Source organism: Nicotiana attenuata, chromosome 2 (genome assembly GCF_001879085.1).
Source record: "Nicotiana attenuata strain UT chromosome 2, NIATTr2, whole genome shotgun sequence".
NCBI lineage: Eukaryota > Viridiplantae > Streptophyta > Magnoliopsida > Solanales > Solanaceae > Nicotiana > Nicotiana attenuata.
Window position 1 is genome coordinate 76,898,160 of NC_031990.1, and position 20,376 is coordinate 76,918,535.

Consider the following 20,376-nt stretch of genomic DNA (forward strand, 5'->3'; position numbering starts at 1 on the left):
TTGGCTTAGCTGATTTAGAGTAGCTGATAAGCATTAGGTGCTGAAAAGTACTTTTAAGTGCTGAAGTTGATTTAAAAAATAAGGAGTTACGAGTTTGGATAAAAGTGCTGAAATTAATAATAAGCAGCTGAAGAACTGGTATACGAAGAGTTCTGTTTTAAAAAGAAGTAATTTAGGGATAGAATATTTTGGTCAAACCTAAAGTGCTTATAAGCTGAAAATTGATAAGTTGGGGGAGACCAACTTATGACTTTTGGCTTATTTTTGGCTTATAAGCACTTAACTTATAAGCACTTTTAATTTTACCAAACGCGTAAATAAGCCAAAAAGTGTTTATAAGCCAGTTTGACCAGTTTATAAGCTTAACCAGACACCCTCTTAGCTTGAAAGTTAAAGTCGTGCTTGGATTTTACTTCTTTTTTTTTTTTAAATGAAGGTTGTGAATGAAAAATCATTAAATCGTTTGAAATACTCCTCAAACAAGTTTTTTAAGAGTTCACTAGCATTTTAAATATTGAAGTTCAGTATTTACAAATCCGAATGGGCAAACAAATACTGCTTCAATGGTCTTTTTGCTATGTGAGCACTCTCGTTGTAGGTTTTTAGCAGCCTCTAACCTGCATTTAAAAAATTAGCAAGATTATTAATTTATTACTTATGTGCATTGGATAAAGATAAGGAGAGCTTTATTAATTTCCATTAATTCTACTCTTTCGACATTATCGCTGAATGGTCGGTTGATGTTATACAAGGCTGCACGTCTTGATTCTTTGCCTCACTGGATAAATAAAATAATACGTACTTGTAAATCTGATATACTTGTTAATTATGAGCAATATTTTCCCCTGTTTATTTGAATTTCCTGTTACAATATAATTTTGTTAACCATTATCTATCTAGATGTTGAAATATTGAATACTAATATTGAAGGCTTTGAAGCTTCATAAGCTGCTTCCTGTTTGAGATTGCATCGGGACTTGCTGCTATATTGTAGTACTAAAAATAAGTCTAAACTAATTACATTTTGACACGGCAGACACAATATTTGAAAAAATCACTAATTTCTTCTAAACCGACCAGCTATATCCATTTCGGTACTATGCTGTGCAGTGATTATTCATAAAACAAATAAAAGTTCTTACCATTCTTGTAAAATAAATAAAAAAGTCTTACAACACCTCAGACGAACGTGAATTTTGTATTAGTGCCTTCAAATTCCGAATTAAATAAACAAATAAATAAATACGAAGAAAATCACAGGCTGCTGGAAGTTAAGATATGCAAGCATCTTCCTGACATGTGGAGTATTTCTTTTTGGTTAGTAGTATTTGTTGTCTTCTTCACCACAAGGTTATAGAGAATAGTCTTTGCTCCATATTCTATATAAATACTAACCCTAGATGTTCATGAACTACATCTCAAACCAAGCAAAAATTATAGTAATGGCTTCTCTTCCACTCCCCACCACCAATGCCATCTCTTCTTCATCTTCTTCTTCAACTACCACAACTCTTTCCAATTTGCATTCTTCTCCTTTCTTTACAAAGACATCAAAAGTTTCCACTTTAAGAAAGTGCGGTAACCATCGTTTCCAAGTCTCATGCAAGGGTACAGAAGATGACCAGACCATTAACACTTCCAAAAATTCTGATTCTTCAAACAATAAGATCATTGATAGAAGAAACATGCTACTCGGATTAGGAGGTATTTATGGTGCTGCTACTATTGTTGGTGGTCATCCCTTTGCCTTCGCGGCTCCTGTGCCCGGACCTGACGTTTCCAAATGTGGCGCTGCAGATTTGCCACCAGGTACTGTTATATATATATATATATATATATATATATATATATATATATATATATATATATATATATATATATGAAGTGAGCTTCTCTTACGTTGAAACACAAAAATGGTCAGCTTGAAATCTCTATATATAAAAAAATCCTGATACATTAAATTGATAAGTAAAATCCGGGCCTCCTGTGAGAAATGGTTAGGTTAATTTGTAGGAGTATAATATATTGTACCTTTATTGTATTCTGATAAAACTTGTCTATATTTTTCCAAATAATATGGAGTTGTTTTTACGCTTCAAAGCCTTTTTTCTCAAATTTGTCTATGTTCTTTTTTTTTCTTACAGGTGCAGCAACAGTCAACTGTTGTCCTCCAACAACGGCGAATATCATTGACTTCCAACTTCCACCACCGTCAACCACCCTCCGTACTCGGCCTGCAGCTCACGCCGCCGATAGTGCCTATATAGAGAAATTCAACAGAGCTATTCAGCTCATGAAACAACTTCCAGACGACGATCCACGTAGCTTCAAGAACCAAGCAAATGTTCATTGTGCTTACTGTGATGGTGCTTACGACCAACTAGGGTTCCCAAACTCTGAACTCCAAGTTCATTTCTCTTGGCTTTTCCACCCTTTCCATCGTTGTTACCTTTACTTTTTTGAAAAAATCTTGGGAAGTTTAATTAATGACCCTAACTTCGCTATCCCATTTTGGAACTGGGATCATCCTGATGGAATGAGACTTCCTGCCATGTACGCGAACCGTAGTTCTTCTCTCTACGATCCTCTCCGTGATCGGAGGCATCAGCCTCCGGTCATGGTCGATCTCGACTTCAATGGAACGGATCCTAACATAAGTAACGCTCAACAAACTTCCCAAAATCTCACTACCATGTATAGGCAAATGGTTTCTCTTGGAAGTACTCCGGCGACTTTTCTCGGAGACCCTTACCGGGCCGGTGGTGAGCCCGGTGGAGGTGGGTCCCTCGAGAACATTCCTCATGGACCGGTCCATGTTTGGACCGGTGATAGAACCCAACCTAATTTTGAAAACATGGGAGATTTTTATTCAGCTGCTAGAGACCCTATTTTCTATGCTCATCATTCTAATATTGATAGATTGTGGAGTGTTTGGAAAACCCTAGGAGGTAGACGTCAAGATTTTACTGACCCTGATTTTCTAAATGCTTCATTTTTATTTTATGACGAAAAAGCACAAATGGTACGTATTAGGGTACGTGACTGTTTGGATACAACAAGACTTGGATATGTTTATCAAGGTGTAGCTAATCCGTGGATAAATTCTCGTCCAAGGGCTAGGGTTTCAAGTGCTTTGAGTGGTGTAAGGAGACTTGTTGAAGCAAGAGCAGCTGATAATTTTCCAAGTGCAAAAGATGTTTTCCCAACAAAACTTGACCATGTGATAAGAGTTATGGTGAAAAGGCCAAATAAGAAGAAGAGAAACAAGAAGGAGAAAGATGCAAAAGAGGAGATTTTAGTGGTTGAAGGGATAGAGCTGGAAACTGATGTTTTTGTCAAGTTTGATGTGTTGATTAATGATGAAGATGAGACTGTAATTTCGCCGAATAATGCTGAGTTTGCAGGTAGTTTTGTGAACGTGCCACATCATAGTCATGGTAAGAGTGACAAGAAACGTAAAACTAAGTTGAAGTTGGCTATAACTGAGCTGTTGGAAGATTTGGATGCTGAGGATGATGATCATGTGGTGGTGACTTTTGTTCCAAAGAATGGTTCTGGTGCTGTAAAAATTGGAGGTGTCAAGATCATGCTTGAGGATTGATTGGTACCCTAGTGCACTAATTAAGCTCCCGCTATACGCGGGGTCTATTATACACAATCTTACGCTGTATTTCTGCATTCCCGCTATGTTTGAGGATTGATTATGACTAGAAAAATAAAAAGGTTTTAATTAATTTCCTCAACGAATTTCCTCAACGAATTAAGCATTTTAAGTTTCTTCATATTGTAAGTGTGTTTGAATGGAATAAAGGAAGAACCACTTACATGGATATTTTATAATTTTCTTCTACATATATTATACAACTACAACTAGTAGTTTTTCAAACTAAGTAGGGCAATTTCCAATTTTACGTTATTTCCTACTGTAAGGTCGTCGATTGGTGGCCATGTTAGTCCAACACGCACCTCCAGGAAAAGGAAAAGAAATAAACTCATTCAATGTTTATTATGTCTTCTTGAAGACACAAATCACGCAATCTTAAGAATAGGTCAGATCGTATATTTATTTTAAGGGCTAGCTCTTGCAAATTGTATATACATATAATATCTTTGTCGAAGAGGTTATAATAAATGGATTTTGCAATAGCCAGATCATTCAGGATATGCTTTATTAACCTTAACTTTTTGACTTCCCATTAGCTTTTTCATGGTCCATGTATATATTATTCCTTTTATTAAATCTATGTGATCCTAAAGGGGAAAAAAGGAAGAAATTCTATAATGCAAGTAGTACTTAAGCAACATTTTTTTTTTATCATCTTTTATATTTAGTGGAATATTTTGAAATTAAGCACAGCTGATATATTTAATGGAATAACTGGATGTTTATATATATATTATATGGATCGGAATTGTTATATTTTTATTTATAGTTGGTGGGAGCTGGCCGGGAAGTTTGGTTTAGTGTGAATGTAGCTGATTTTCTCATAGTTATAAATAGGAGCAATAATCAACATAAACGAAAAATTTATTAGAATATTACACTAATTTATTTTTTTGTTCAATCATGTAAATGATAAAGTGTTCGATTGATGAAAATGAATTGCAGAGGCAAAATGGAAAGGGAAAACGCAGGAGGGAGGGAGAGAGATTTTTATTCCATCTGGACCCAGAGTGACATCTAATGAATCTACATGTCTATCTGGATCCTTCGATCCTTATATACGCCTAAAACAAATTATAAATGTGGACAGAAATACAAGTACACTGGCTAATAATGTAAAAACTGATTACAATGATAATATAGACTACTACAGCTATTAAGCCTTCTTACTTGAACTGCTGAACTGAAATTGGGCCACTATTAACATGAAGAGATGAACAATCAATAAGAAATAAGTTTCATATAGATCATTTTAGGGAATCTTACGTAAATGTCCCAAATAAGTTCCAACTTACCAACTTCTAGCTAATTATAGACTTATCAAAACTAGTCAAGTGCATATAAAAATTGAAAACTCAAACAAAAAAGTTCTTTCTCTCCAAAAAGCACACGCAAAGATCTCCTTTCACATTTTTAAGCGTGATCAACAACATTAGATGCAAGACGGAAAAAGAATTTCATGGATGAGATTATGGCTGTCCAACGGAACGGGACGAGACGGGATAGGACCAAAATAAACGGGACGAGACGGGACGACATTTAGCCACGGTGGCGGGACGGGATAAACGGGTCGAAACGGTAGGCCCATACCATCCCACTAACAAACGGGATGGGACAGGACGAGACGGGATGGTTCACGGGCCTTATGTGGGCCTTTTTTTTTAAAAATTAATTATTTAAGCATTAAATTTGGCAACGGCTAGTTTTTTGACAATGACCAAGTTTTTAAAGTTTGCAACGGCTAATTTTTTGACTTATTTAATGAACTTAAAACTTAATAAATGATAATGAAACTAAGTAAAGAATTATAAAATATTAAAATAAAAGATTTGTAATGAAATATTTTAATAATTATAATAGAGTTATAATTTATTTAATATAATTTCAAGCCATTAAGTAACTGTGTAAGAGTGTAAGACAATTCATAAATAAAAAAAATCAAGGCTTAGAGCTAGCCTTTTATTTTATTAATAGAACTTTCAAATTTCACATACAAATATAATTCTTTTGAAGAGCACCTAATCTACTCAGCCACCTTCTAGGAAGGGTTCTGTTTGAACTAGGCCTCTTAGTAGCCAATTACAAATTATCATACTAATATTTGTAAGCTCTTATATAGCTTCCTTCTAACTTATCTATAATTTCTCTCGGTCATTGTTCTGGAATTGGCAATGTTGGTTGATGTTCCATGAGTTCCATGTCGTCATCGCTCCCTGTGCTAAGTATCTCATTGTATTCTTCTTCCCTAGTCGTTAATTTTTCAAAACCAAGATTTCTTCTTTCTGAATTAATTCAATCTCTGAATAGTACGAAAATCTCTAGGTTGTCCTCCGCTAATGAATGTCTATGATCTCCGATTTAAAATCTTGCCACGCTAAAAGCACTCTCCGATGCTACTGATGATTCTCGAATAGCTAGGATATCTCGGGCCATTATTGAAAGTATTGGAAAAGCCTTGCCGTGCTCCTTCCACCATGCCAAAAGTTGTTTGTTGCCTTCTTCGGCTTTAATACTTTCCAATCCTTGATTAAGATAAGAATCAAGTTCATCATCAATAGAGGAATCAAAACTTGTTATATCATCCATACCTTCACATAGAACTTCTACTCTAGCCTTAGAAATAAAAGGAGCAGTTTCACCACCTGTTGTTTCCATAGATTTATATTTATCAAACAGTGATCTAGCATAAGAATATATGTTAGCTTGGCAGCCTTCGAGAGATGGTTGTTCATTTTCTTGAATTGCTAAATTCTCATAAATTTTACAAACATATCCCTTTGCACCTCTTAATTTTAAAGATGGGTTAAGTAGAGTAGAAATTAAATAAACTTGGGGAATAGGAAAAAAATACTTTTTAAATTTTGCAACATGAGTCTTTTCATCTATATGTTTTCTAATTTTAGGAGAAGGNAACGGACCGTCGTTTGACGTAGTTTCAGACTTAAAATGGAAAATTAGGTGTTTATGAAAATTTGGAAGAAATCATGAGTTTTGAGGCTTGATTCGATGTATATGTTTAAATATGTAATTAAATTAAAAAAGTTAATGCAAAAATTAAACACACAAATGAAATACGAAAATAGAACACATAAAGTAAACTCAAAAATTAAGCACTAAAATGATACGCAAAATTATATATTAAAATTAGGAGATGGAACAAGTCACCGTGATTAAATATTGAAACATGAAGAAATTGCCCAAAAAATTGCTCCAAATACTTGACAAATTAATTTGAAGCTTGAAAGTTGCTCCAAAAATTTGTCCAAATACTTGGAAACTTAGTTGATTGTGAGAAAATTGAGAGAATGATTGATTTTTATGAAAAAAATGAAGAAGAATGGGGGTATTTAGAGATAAAAAAAGGGCCAAAGTGTAATTTAATAAATTTAAGGGTTAAATTAAAAGTTTGGGAGAGGGGGGAGGGGGAGGGGGTGTCTAGGCGGTGGGGGCAAATATGGCCGTTTATAGCCATTGGGAACGACTAAATTTGCAAACAAGGCCGTTTCCCAATGGCTCTATTTAAAAAAAAATCAAATAACACATGGGACGGACGGAACGGGATAAACGGGACGAAATGGGCAGCCCGTCCCATCCCGTGTACAGTTTAATATGGGCCCATACCGTTTAGAATTAAGTGGACCGGGACGGGACGGGATGAGGATCGGGACGGGCCAGCCCGTCCCGTTTGACAGCCATAGATGAGATAATAAATAAGGTGATGAGTATTTGCACTTCGCTCGCCAGTTCGTGGGCATAACTAGCCCCGTATAATGTATTATGACTTATGTAAATCGTCGGTTTTGGTTTTCAGGTTGATCGGAATAGATATGGAAGGATGATTCTCAGCTTGAAGCTTTAAATTTGAAAGGTTTGACTCAGTCTTGACTTTTTAGTATTCAATCTCGGATTTGGATTTTTATGATTTGGTTAGATCTGTCGGGTAATTTTGGACTGAGGAGTGTGTTCGGAATGTATTTTTGAGGTCCGTGGTAGATTTAGGGCTTGAAATTGGAGAGTTAAATTGGGGATTTGAGGGGCCACTTGAGGTCCGACTTTGATGATCTTGGTATGTATAGACTCGTGAGAGTGTGAGGATTCTAGTTTTGTGATTTTTATCAGAATCCGAGACGTGGGCCCGGGGGTCGGGTTTGGTCAATTTCGGGTTTTTGGGTTTAATTTGATTATTTTCGCTTGGGCTTTGTTCCTCTAGCGCGTATTAATGGTATGAATCTGGTTTTGGTTAGACTCGGAGCATTTGGAGGCCGATTCGAGAGGCAAAGGCATCGCGGGCTAGAGTTTGGACCGGATAGAGTTAAGTAATGTAAATACTGTCCTGAGGATATGAAACCCCGGATTTCACATCGTTGTGCTATTTTGAGGTGACGCACACGCTATATGACGAGCGTGGGGTTGTGCACCGTTGGGGATTGTGACTTGATCCATCCCGTACGACTATTAAGTTGCGTATTTTACTTGAAAACTATTTGATATTGTTATATTTTGGAAAATATTATTGTGTTTGGGGCTAAATGTCGTGTCTGGGCCTTGTGCCGATTGTTTGGACCCTTAGGGGCTTTTACTACTATTTTCCTCACTGTTTTGGTTTAATGTTTACACTCAGTCATGTTATCTTCTTACTGTTTTTCATAACTCGATTTTATTCACTCCTTTTGATTTTATAAATGATTTGAGCTGAGTACTTGTTTTACTGTCAGCCCTAGGGGCTTGAGTGAGATCTAACTGAGTGAGGCCGAGGGCCTGTTTGTGAGGATATCATGGGATCGGGCTGCGCGCCGCAGCATGTGCTACTGATTTGTGATATATGAGAGGTCGAGGGCCTAATTTATTATGCCACGAGGTGGCTTGTGATTGATATGAGGCGAGAGCCTGTTTGATTATGCAGCGAGATGACTTGTTATTGTGCTTGGGCCGTAAGGGGCCCCTCCCGGAGTCTGTACACCCCCAGTGAGCGCGGGTACCCAGTGTGAGTGATGTGATATAGCCCGAGGGGCTGTTGGTTTTCATATTTTTGCCCGAGGGGCGGTTCTTGATTTACGTTATGCCCGAGGGGCTGACTACGAGTGATTGTGAGGTAGCCCGAGGGGCTGGTTCTATTAATATTGTGCTCGAGGGGCGCTTTATGGTACATGTTTTGCCCGAGGGGCTGTTACGTTTCTATTATTTTTACTCACTATTTTTATCACTCGTTTGAAACTATTGGAAGATGTTTTAAAAAAGGAAAACTGAAACTGAGTTTGATTTACGAGATAAATGATTCCTGTACTGTTTTGGAAATGTGCTGTGTTTGCTGTAGCGTTATGACGTTGCTTACGTGTTTTCTTACTACTCAGCTTTCATTTAGTTTTATTACTTACTGAGTTGGCGTACTCACATTACTCCCTGCACCTTGTGTGCAGATTCAGGTTTTTTTGAACCCGGTAGTGGGTGTTGAATTCTCAGTGGCAGAGTCATTGGAATTAGCAAGGTAGCTGCCCGGCGTTCGCAGCACTGCTTTTCTCCCTCTTGTCTTCCTTAGACTGTATTTAGTACAAATTTAGACTCTTAGTTGTATTCAGACCTTAGTAGATGCCCGTGACTTGTGACACCCCGATGTCGGGCTTGTGTATTTATCCTGCACTATTCATTTAGACTTATATTATGAGATATTTGATTAATTAAAGACTAAAACAATGAATTTTATTGAATGATGGTTAATTCGGGAATTGTGTCGGCTGGCCTAGTTTCATGATAGGCGCCATCACGATCGAGTCGGTTTTAGGGTCGTGACAATATATATACATACAAGATTCCAAAAATCTAAGCAAAAAAGAACCTTTTTCTATGGGTATGGTTGAAATTCATTGAAAACATATAGATGACTCGATATACAAAATTTGAGGACGATTGGAGTTCAAAAAATTCTTCTGCGACACATGTATCAAGCATGTTTCACGCATGTAACGCACATAGAGGTATACATGGATATACATGGATTTACATGTGATAGACATTTGATCGAAATATGATACATATGTGAATACAGAAATGATACACAGTGGAATACACAGATCATTTTTTTATGTTCATCTTCTACTTCGAATTTTTCAATTCAAATCACCTCAAAACTCCACCATATCATCCCAAAATTGAGATTCAAGCACTTTAAGATGCACCCAATCTATTCTAATAACATCCACTCAAAAGAAAGGAAAATTTTGAATTTTTTTGGCTATAAATAGCTAATTGGCTAATATTGGTAATATTTGGCAAATATTAGTAATATTTTATGAATTGACCAATTTTTGTAATAAGCTACTAATAAATGGACATGGCTCGTAGTTTCCCTTTTAAAGTATTCGGAAACACTATATAAATGGCAAAAATTATCCTATAACAAAATGTTTAACATGTTATTAATAGATTTATATTTAAGATGAATGTCTATATTTTAGAGAGATCTTAGGGTTTGTTACTTGGTGGCTAGGCCACTTTTTTCCTATAAATACAGGTGTTCTATTCCATTGTAATTCATCCCAAATTCATAAGAATTCTCTCTCTACTTTTCTCTACAATACTCTTCTTCTTCTCTTATTGTTTCATAACACGTTATTAGCACGAGACTCTAACCAATTGAGTAGAAGCTTTGCGATTGAGCACAATGAGTCAATTGTTCCATGAACTTCTTTCATGATTAAATTCTGAATTTAGGGTAAGTATTTTACTTTATTTTTCTCTTTTAAATTCTTGAAATGTTATAATTTGATTTTAAATACAAGCAAAGACAATAAACTTTGATTATAACTCTAATAGAGTTTGCAAGAAATTATAACCACCCGAAGTGATAAAATTTCTATGCCTTGCCATGATGAAATTCATATATGATTGTGGGCAAAGAAGTGGAAACTCATCCCATTGAATTTGTTTCATTCTCATTCTCTTAAGCGAATGTGGTAGCAATATGTAATAAGTCTGAAAGAAGATAAAATAAGGTATCAGTGAATGTGGACATGGCAATAAACGAAATTATAATCGTCATTATTGTGGTAATGAGAATATAAGGATTCTTAAAATAATCCTTCACTCTGTGAAAGTAATGTTTATCATCGATTTGACATGAGATTTTGTAAAGCACATATAGATGATTATGATCCATTCATGATGTGAATATGACAATATATGATTTATGAATACATATTCATTCTTGGAAGATATGAATGTGATAGTAGTAGTGAATATATTACACTTACCTCTAGAAGGAGGTTTGAGATGAAATAAGAAAATAATTTCATTATTATAGCATGAATGGTCATTGATCATGTACCTATTGTGATTATGCCAAATTATTTTGGCAATATAATTATTAAAGGACAACAGTAATGCAAGAAACAGATCTTGCATATAGTTTTGACCATGACCATAAGGCATAACTTTCTCTAGAAGAGCCAATTATTACTATTTTGGAGGAATACAATTGATTATCAATAAGGTATTGTATTTTAGTAAGTCTCAAATAAACTTATTTAGTTTCTAAAGTATTCGTGAAAGCGGTTGGTTATATTGAGACTAAAAATAAAGGAAAAATTTAACATCTTCTATTACTACAACTTATAGCGGGGTAATATGTATGTGAAAAGGTACCCGCTTTATTCTCCAGTTTGTACTACATAAATAAAAGAGTGTTACAATGAAGTAGAAGTTTATTGATTTAAAAATCCATATCATAATAAACTTGGAGTTTATTGATAATTGCACATTCATGTAAACCTGAAGTTTATCAATATTGATAATTTATCCAGTTGACACAATTGGTTTAACCATGTTAATTCAAGTATGATGTGCAAAAATAAAAGAGAATTCGCATGGGTAAATATTAAAGAAATAGAAAGTTCTTTACGAATTCTCTTATGTTGTTTATTCTCATTAATCAATAGACCAACTAAAATTGGGATTGAATCCCATGAATGCTGGAAAAATCGGTGAAATGTGCCCATTCACCTGTCATGTATATCACATAAGATGCATCTGTGAGATGGTTACATGTGCGATTATTATTAACCCGTAACTTGATATTTGCGAGGTAACTTGCTCAATAATTTAATTTTGAGCATAATTTTCATACTTTTCATTCAAGACAGTTCATATGATAAGTTGGTTTACATCACAATTGGTTTAGCAAAATAATTTATTGAGTGCCTCCACTTAATAGTTAAACTATTGCTTATGAGAACAAAGTTATATATATATATCAGTTTGATATACATTATAGACGAAAGTATATTACGTTCTCCCTTCACAAATTGTTCAGGGTCAGAATCAAAGAATTCCATCTTATTATTATTAATGTGCGGCGCATATTTTGATTAACACCATAACGCACAAAGATGGATTCCCAAAGTTGAGGAAGCAAGTTAGTTTTTCTAACACGAGGGGGAGACAGGATAAATAGTTGAGAAAAAGTTACATGGAATGAATTATCATTTGTACATATAGATCTTTGAATAAGATAATATGAACTTGAAATTCATAAAAAGATAATTCATCTGTAATGTATTGCAAAGCATGCCAGACGCAATTGCTGACCCAAAAAAATAACTATATTCTCACTGCAAATGCTCCTATTAGAATAAGTCCTAGAAGGACAAAGTCAATAGTACGCTTAAAGCGTATAGACCAACCAGTTTCAAGTAAAATTCTTGATAAAAAAGATGAGCAAATGATCAAAATGATACTTGAAAATATATATGAAGAGATCTCTATGTTATGTCTTTATGGGGAAAAAATGAGGTTGGAACTGATATAAAATATTTGTCGACGACATCTATGATAGCGCTAAGTGTAGATGAGGATCTTAAGTCTGTCGCCTACAGACACAAAAATATTGGCCAAATGGAAGAGACAAAATTCGAATAGAATTGGTTTCATGTGAAAGACATGTAGTTCAAGCACTTGAAAGTATAAAGTCAATGGTGTGTGCAATCACCTTTATCCATCTTATATGTCTAGCATGACATGAAAACTTGATATAAATCTAAAGTCTATTTATATGGCTTATTTGACAATACTTATATGACAATCTCTGAAGGATTTAAATTTCTTAAACCATATAGAATTCTTGCTCATGAAGTACTACATCCTAAGTGCAATTTGTGCACATATGTATTTTGCTATAGCTATAAGCATGATAATACGATATCAAGAGTCTTTATCCCTGTGCTAAGATATTGAAATGACGATTCCAACAAGATCATATGAAGACAATACATCTCTATCAGGAATGATGATTTCAAGGTGCAATATATTTTCAACTTAATATGGTCGGTTCGTATCAAATCTCTACCAACGATATTTTGAAGATGTTGCACAAGATTGGAATGAGGCTCAATGAAGTGAATCGATTGTCTCATCAGGGGTAGTTAAATACGCGTTGTACTCTTTTTCCCTTACAAGGTTTTGTCCTACTGGATATTCCTTGAGATTTTTAATGAGGCAACCAAAAGGCGTATTGTTAGATATTTGTACTATTTTTCCTTCACTAGAATTTTTTTTCACTGGTTTTGTTTTAGTTAATATTTTAACGAGGCATATTATCTGTTGAATAGACATTGAAGGGGGAGTGTTATAACAGATTTATATTTAAGATGAATGTCTATATTTTAGAGAGATTTTAGGGTTTGTTACTTGGTGGCTAAGCCACTTTTTCCCTATAAATAGAGGTGTTCTATTCCATTATAATTCATCCCAAATTAATAAGAATTCTCTCTCTACTTTTCTCTATAATACTCTTCTTTCTTCTCTTATTGTTTCATAACATTACACTTTTAGTATGTATTTTTCTTAAAACTAAACTAGTATCGTGTAAAGATACAACAGAAATCACTTAAACGAATGTTATTACTATAAGAAGTAACTGTAAATTAATTTCTCTTTATAGTTAAAGAATGGTCAAGTTCAAACAATACGAAGGGCGAATCCGCATTTAAATTGATGGAATCAGTAATTTAAGGAAGCAAATCACAGTACGACAAATATTACCGTAATTTTGGAATGCCATCTTTCTTTCCAGATCCACTTGATTATAGAATGCATTTATAATTTCATATTGATGACTTATCAGTTGAAAACAAAAAAGAAGTATGTAAGATGTCACTAATGTAGCAAAGAGATCACTATAAGGGTTGAAGGATTTAAGACATGTAATTTTAGGCCCCGTTGGCTATAAGATAGTATTTCAGTATTTTGCAAATATTGAAGTTTAGTATATATGTAAACTACTTTGACCATCATTATTTGGAAATATTGAATTCAGTATTCAAATTGATGGTGAAATGTTGAAAAACTTATTAGATAAATATTCAAGTGAATATTGAGCCGGGATAGTCTGTAGGATATATGTATAGGAAGTTTAGGGGTCAAAGTGTACAAGATGAAAATTAGCAACTAACTTAACTAATTAGCTGTATTAATAGTTGTAGTTAGATATAGAACTTTTACTCTCTTCTTAGCTTCTCATTTCCAGTTGATAATGGAGAGATGGAGTTCTCGATAATATCTCTCATCTCAATTCCATGCATGTCATCTTCCGTGGAAAGTTAATATGGTATTAGAGCGGTTGATTTAGCTCCGCTGTTAATTCTCCTCTGTCAATTTCATAATTCCGATCTTCGATTTCAAGCTCCACTTCGTTGGTGATCGTCGTCCCGAAGCTAGGGCATACTCATCCTCTGTATTTGCGACATTCGGACACGCCAAGGGAGCATATGATCGAATTCAAGCTAATAGGGACTGAGAACTACAATCCGTGGTTTAGATCTATGAGAATTAGACTGTTTACGAAGGACAAAATCGGATTCATTGACGGAAGCTGTAAAATGGAGAACTTTAAGAAGGATTTGCATGAGCAATGGGAAAGATGCAATGCATTTGTGTTGTTGTGGATAATGAATGTTGTTACCAAGGAGCTCTACATCACTGTGGTTTATGCATCTTCTTCATACAATGTATGGAAGGATTTGAAGGAACGTATTGACAAAAGGAATATTTCTAGTATCTACATTTACATCATGAAATTGTAGCACTGAAGCAAGGGTTGGTACCAGTATCCACTTACTATTCGAAATTAAAGGATTTATGGGATGAATATGATCTCCTATGACACCTACTCTTTCATGTCCATGTCCTGAATAGAAGGTGTTTCTGGAACATATTCAATAACAACGTCTGGTATGATTTTTAAGTGGTCTAAATGAGTTATTTGCTCATTCAAAAGGGAAGATAATGCTAATGATTCCAACTCCAAACATCAATGAAGCCTATGCGATGATTGTGCAGGATGAGAACCAACGAGCCAAGGCAACTAGCATTAGTAATTTGGAGATAGGATCCCATGCAATAGTATATAACACAAGTCATGGAGCAAACACAATGGCCTCCGATGCAGGTTATGGAGCTAATGTTGTGTCTTACAACATAGGGCAAGCATACAATAGGGGCTACAAGCAAAAGAATCGGTTGTATTATGACTACTACAAACTAAAAGGTCACACTAGGATGTATGTTACAAGTTGGTTGGCTAGCCTACAGACTTCAAGCCAAAGAAGAAAGCTTTGGAAGGAATGTGACTGCAGCATACCATGTGCAGATGGACAAATCTAAATCCCCTGATAAGCAGAAGGAATGTACAAGAAGTGCACTAGCAGGACATTTCTTCACAGATGAGCAATATCACCAGCTTCTTCAAATGCTTAATCAAACCAACATTTCAGTTGACACAGCTGCTCATGCTAAGATTACAGGTATACCACTGTCACTTTTGAGTATGATCAAGGAAAATAGGTGAATTATAGAATCAGGAGTTAATAATCACATGGTGTCTAGCCTACATATATACATTGATTATGTGGAGTTGTCTAAGAATAGTTTGAGCAAGGTGCAACTACCACAAGTGTAATTACACATTTAGGATCTTCCAGTATCTTAGATGGCATGATGATCAAGAATGTGTTGTATGTACCTAAATTTAGGTCCAACTTGTTATTAGTATCTAAGTTGACCAAGGATCTAGGCTTATTTCTTGCCTTCTGTCCTGCTTATTATGTGTTCCAGGACATTTGCAGCGGCAAGATGAAGGGGATTGATAGAGTGGAGCATGGACTGTATGTGCTAGACCAGACTATCAAGAGCAACACCTAGGAAGGATTGCCAATTAGTCTTATTACTTCTACAGTGCCTGTAAATAGAATAAATGGTACCCTGTGGCATAAAAGGTTAGGTCATGTACCTATGGATACTATGAAAAGGATACCTATGTTTGGAAATATAAAGGTTGTTAATTGTGATAATCATTGCTTTGTATGTCATTTGATTAAACAAACATGTATGTCCTCTCCAGTTAGTACTAGTAAGAGTAATACATTTGGCGGCCTTATTCATGCAGATGTGTGGGGACCTTTTAGGGTACCAACTCATGATGGTAAATAATATTTTTTAACTCTTGTGGATGAGTTCAGTAGGTTTACCTGGGTGTGTCTCATGAATTCTAAGGATAAATCAATTGTGATATTGAAATTCTTCATTGCATTAATTAAAACTAAATTTTCTTCCACTGTCAAAACTCTTACAAAAGACAATGGAGGAGAATTTTTTGGTAGACAGCTTTACTGTTGAATACAGAAGGCATTGTACATCAAAGCACATGCCCCTACACACCTCAACATAATGGAGTAGTAGAGAGGAGGCATAGGTACATCCTAGTCACTGCAAGATCACTGAGGTTTCAGGAAAATTTACCTTTGAAGTTCTAGGGGCAGTGCATCATGACAGCAGTGTATTTGATCAACAGAATCCCCTCAAGGATCTTGGCTGGGAAATGTCCATTTGAATTGGTGTTTAATAGAAGCCCTTCCCTTAATCATCTCAGGGTGTTTGGGTGTCTTTGCTATGCTGCAAACTTGAAGAAGAGGGACAAATTCTCTGCCAGAGCTGTTCCTGCAATCTTCTTAGGTTATTCTTTGACTCAAAAGAGCTATAAGTTGTTTGATCTGTCTAACCATGTAATATTTGTTAGCAGAGATGTTGTTTTTAAGGAGGACAACTTTCCAATCAAGCAGTTATCAAATGAGTCAAGCTCAGTGGCTTCACTCATGCATCCTAATCACTATGTGGATGATTCTGAATTTGATACTCACCCTGTGTAAGTCACTCTCCCTTCTGGTGATTCTACATCCCATACAACACATGTATCCTCAAGTTCTCCACTTCCAGATGTTCAGGAAGATGCTCTTTCCAGCAGTCCTGTTATTGATATCCATACATCACATGTTGTTGTTCCTGCCACCACTACATACTCAACACCACTTTAACTTGGTGACACTATGGACAATTCTGAGCTTCGCATGACCTTTAGAATCTCCGAGCCTCCCATTTGGATGCAAGATTATGTGGTTTCCTAGAAGATCAAGGGTATCTGTGCCTACCCCATTTCTAACTCTGTCAGCTATCTTCACCTGAAGCCTATCTACTCAAACTGTCTGGCTGCTTACTCTTTTGAGATAGAACTAAGGTCTTTTCCTGAGGCTGCTAAGGATCCTAAATGGGTTAATGCTATGCAACAGGATATTCAAGCCTTGGAGGACAATCATACTTGGAGCTTAGTACCTCTACCACCTGGGAAGCAACCTATAGGGTGTAAATGGGTATTCAAAATCAAATACTAAAATTCATGTGAGGTTGAGAGGCACAAAGCTCGACTTGTGGCTAAAGGTTACACACAGAAGGAGGGTCTTGACTATACTAATACTCTCACTTGCTGCCAAAATGGTGACAAACAGATCTATCATAACAATTGCAGCTTCATCTAGTTGGCCTCTCTATCAGATGGATGTTCATAATGCCTTCTTGCAAGGCGACTTGGTTGAAGAAGTTTGCAAGCTTGTACCTCCAGGTTTCTCTAAGGGGACTGCCAAGCAGGGGGAGTACCTTGTATGCAAGCTACATAAGTCTTCATATATCCTCAAGCAGGCATCCCGACAACGGAACATCAAGCTATCTGAGGCACTACAGACAATGGGGTTCTCACAAAGTCACTATGGTTACTCGTTATTTACCAGGAAGACTGGTACTTGCATTGTCCTAGTGCTAGTTTATGTGGATGATTTGATAGTTACTGGGAACAATATTGTAGAAATCAACAGGACAAGGGAAAAGTTGCAGCAGTTCTTTAAGATAAAGGACCTAGGAGAGTTAAAATTCTTTCTTGGGATTGAATTTGCTCGATCAGACAAAGGCATATACATAAGTCAACGAAAATATGCTCTAGAGCTGATTTCAGAACTTGGACTAGCAGGAGCCAAACCTGCTAGCACACCATTAGAAGTAAATCAAAAATTGACTTCTGTAAATTTTTACAAATTGGTATCCTCTTTAATGGATACTGCTCAAGACCCTCTCTTGAAGGATGCTGGCGAATTTCAAAGACTAGTAGGAAGGTTACTAAACTTAACAATGACTAGACCAGATATCTTTTGTTGTACAGACATTAAGTCAATATATGCATTCTCCGAAGCAATCTCACTTGGATGCAGCTAGGAGAGTTGTCAAATATGTTAAAAGTGCACCGGGGAAAGGACTGTTATTGCCTTCATCTGGTGATGGCACTCTGAAGGCATATTGTGATGCTGATTGGGGAGCATGTCTTCAAACTAGAAGGTCAGTCACGGGTACTCAGTGTTCCGTGGGAATGCTTTAGTTTCTTGGAAGTCAAAAAAGCAGGAAACAGTAGCAAGGAGTTCAGCTGAAGCTGAGTTTAGAAGCATGGCTTCAACTGCAATTGAGATTTTTTGGCTCATTGGTCTGTTTGGTGAATTAGATGCTAAGCTGCAATTGCCTGTGCCTCTATTCTGTGGTAGCAAGGATGCGATCCAAATTGCAGCGAATCCCATTTTTCATGAGCGTACAAAACACATAGACATCGATTGTCATTTTATCGGAGAAGATAAAGGCTGGAATTATAGGGACTGTGCACGTGAACACTAAGGAGCAGATAGCATATTTACTCACCAAGGTTCTTGGCAAAGCACAATACTATCATTGACTTTGCAAGCTTGGAGTGAAGAATATTTTTTTACCCTCCAGCTTGAGGGGAGTATTGAGCCGGGATAGTCTGTAGTATATATGTATAGGAAGTTTAGGGCTCAAAGTGTACAAGATGAAAGTTAGTAACTAACTTAACTAATTAACTGTATTAATAGTGGTAGTTAGAAGTGTCTGTATAGAACTTTTGCTCTCTTCTTAGCTTCTCACTCCAGTTGATATGGAGAAATGGAGTTCTCGATAATCTCTCTCATCTGAATTCCTTATGCATGTCATCTTCCATGGAAAGTTAACAGTGAAATGATGGTTTCACTCATAATCTTTAAAAAATATCCAAGTGAATTAATGTCCAAAGTCAACTTCAAGTATCAAATAACCATTTTTCAGTTTCAAATTAAAATAATCCTTATTTTTGCCTAACTGATATAATATTGTGTCTTCGGTTCTATCCAGAGAATTGCACTTCCATTGATGGTTAAAATTCATGAAATCTCATATTGGACGTAGTTTATTTATTTCCTTATTTAGAGAATTGAGAATAATCATTTTTAATTTCAAATGGAAAGATATAAGTATATATTACCTCAATGATTTATCAAATTTGACCCGTCAATATATGTAAATAGTTTCCTTCGTCTAGCATTAGTTCCTTAATTAAGAGTCTTTAAAACTTTCCAATTCGACTTCTTTTCTAAATATAATTTTTTTCAGCTTTATTCATCTAGTTCCCTATAAATTGTAGGAAAGATAGTTATGTGCCACCGTTCTTAATCAGCAGTCTAGAAAAGAAAAAATAGTTGCATGTATACAGTGTAAATCGGGCTACCCGATTTCGTAGGCTCGAGGATCAACTTTAAGAGCGAGTTCGAAATAGACTGGGTCCGAGCCCGATGGCAGAGTTCGAAGTTCGAAAATCAGAGTGTCCGATGAATCTCAAGGCCGAGCTTGACCAGCCTCGAGATAATGTTGTTGTGGTTTTGTAACGGGAAAGGCGATATTCCCGCAATGGCCCAAAGACCAAGGCGTAAGTTCCGGAACGGATTTATACGAACTCGTACTAGGCGGTTAGACAGCTGTCAAATTGGATTCCTTACTAAAAACGGAAATGTACCTTATTTAGTACCCCCTTCCCTATTATATAAAGGAGAGCCCATTCATTTGTAAATATACAATCATTGGCAAAGAATATACTATCCTACTTTTCTCGCTTACTGTTCATCGGAGCTCCCCTTTTGATTTATTGTTCTTACTTTATTATTCTTGGTCCATCTCGAGGTCACTAAGCTCGAGGTCAACTGCTTAAATCACACTGGTTTGATTCATCCATTTCTTTCATCCATACTCTATATTTCTTTATTATTAATTGGTATTGAATTTAATCACATATCTTTAAAATCACAAATCAAATTTAATTGTTACTCATATTTTCGAGGTAAACAGTTTGGCGCCCACAGTGGGGCTAAAGATAATAGTGATTATTTCTTTACTGATTCTCATTACACACGTTATTTTTACGCTTTTTCTTGCCAAGATTTTTTGATTCTCAGGATTAAACATGTCAAACTCGCAAAATGCACCTGTTCATGACAACGAAGCTCTTGGATTTCATGGGGAAAACAACAATT

At 35.9% G+C, this 20,376-nt stretch overlaps 1 protein-coding gene across 1 annotated transcript; it reads left to right on the plus strand.

Moving 5' to 3' along the window:
• Positions 1,384-3,830, plus strand: LOC109213160 (polyphenol oxidase, chloroplastic-like). Its single transcript, XM_019376919.1, has 2 exons — positions 1,384-1,809; positions 2,145-3,830. The coding sequence occupies exons 1-2, from the start codon at positions 1,401-1,403 to the stop codon at positions 3,599-3,601; spliced, it is 1,866 nt and encodes a 621-aa protein (XP_019232464.1). The 5' UTR covers positions 1,384-1,400; the 3' UTR covers positions 3,602-3,830.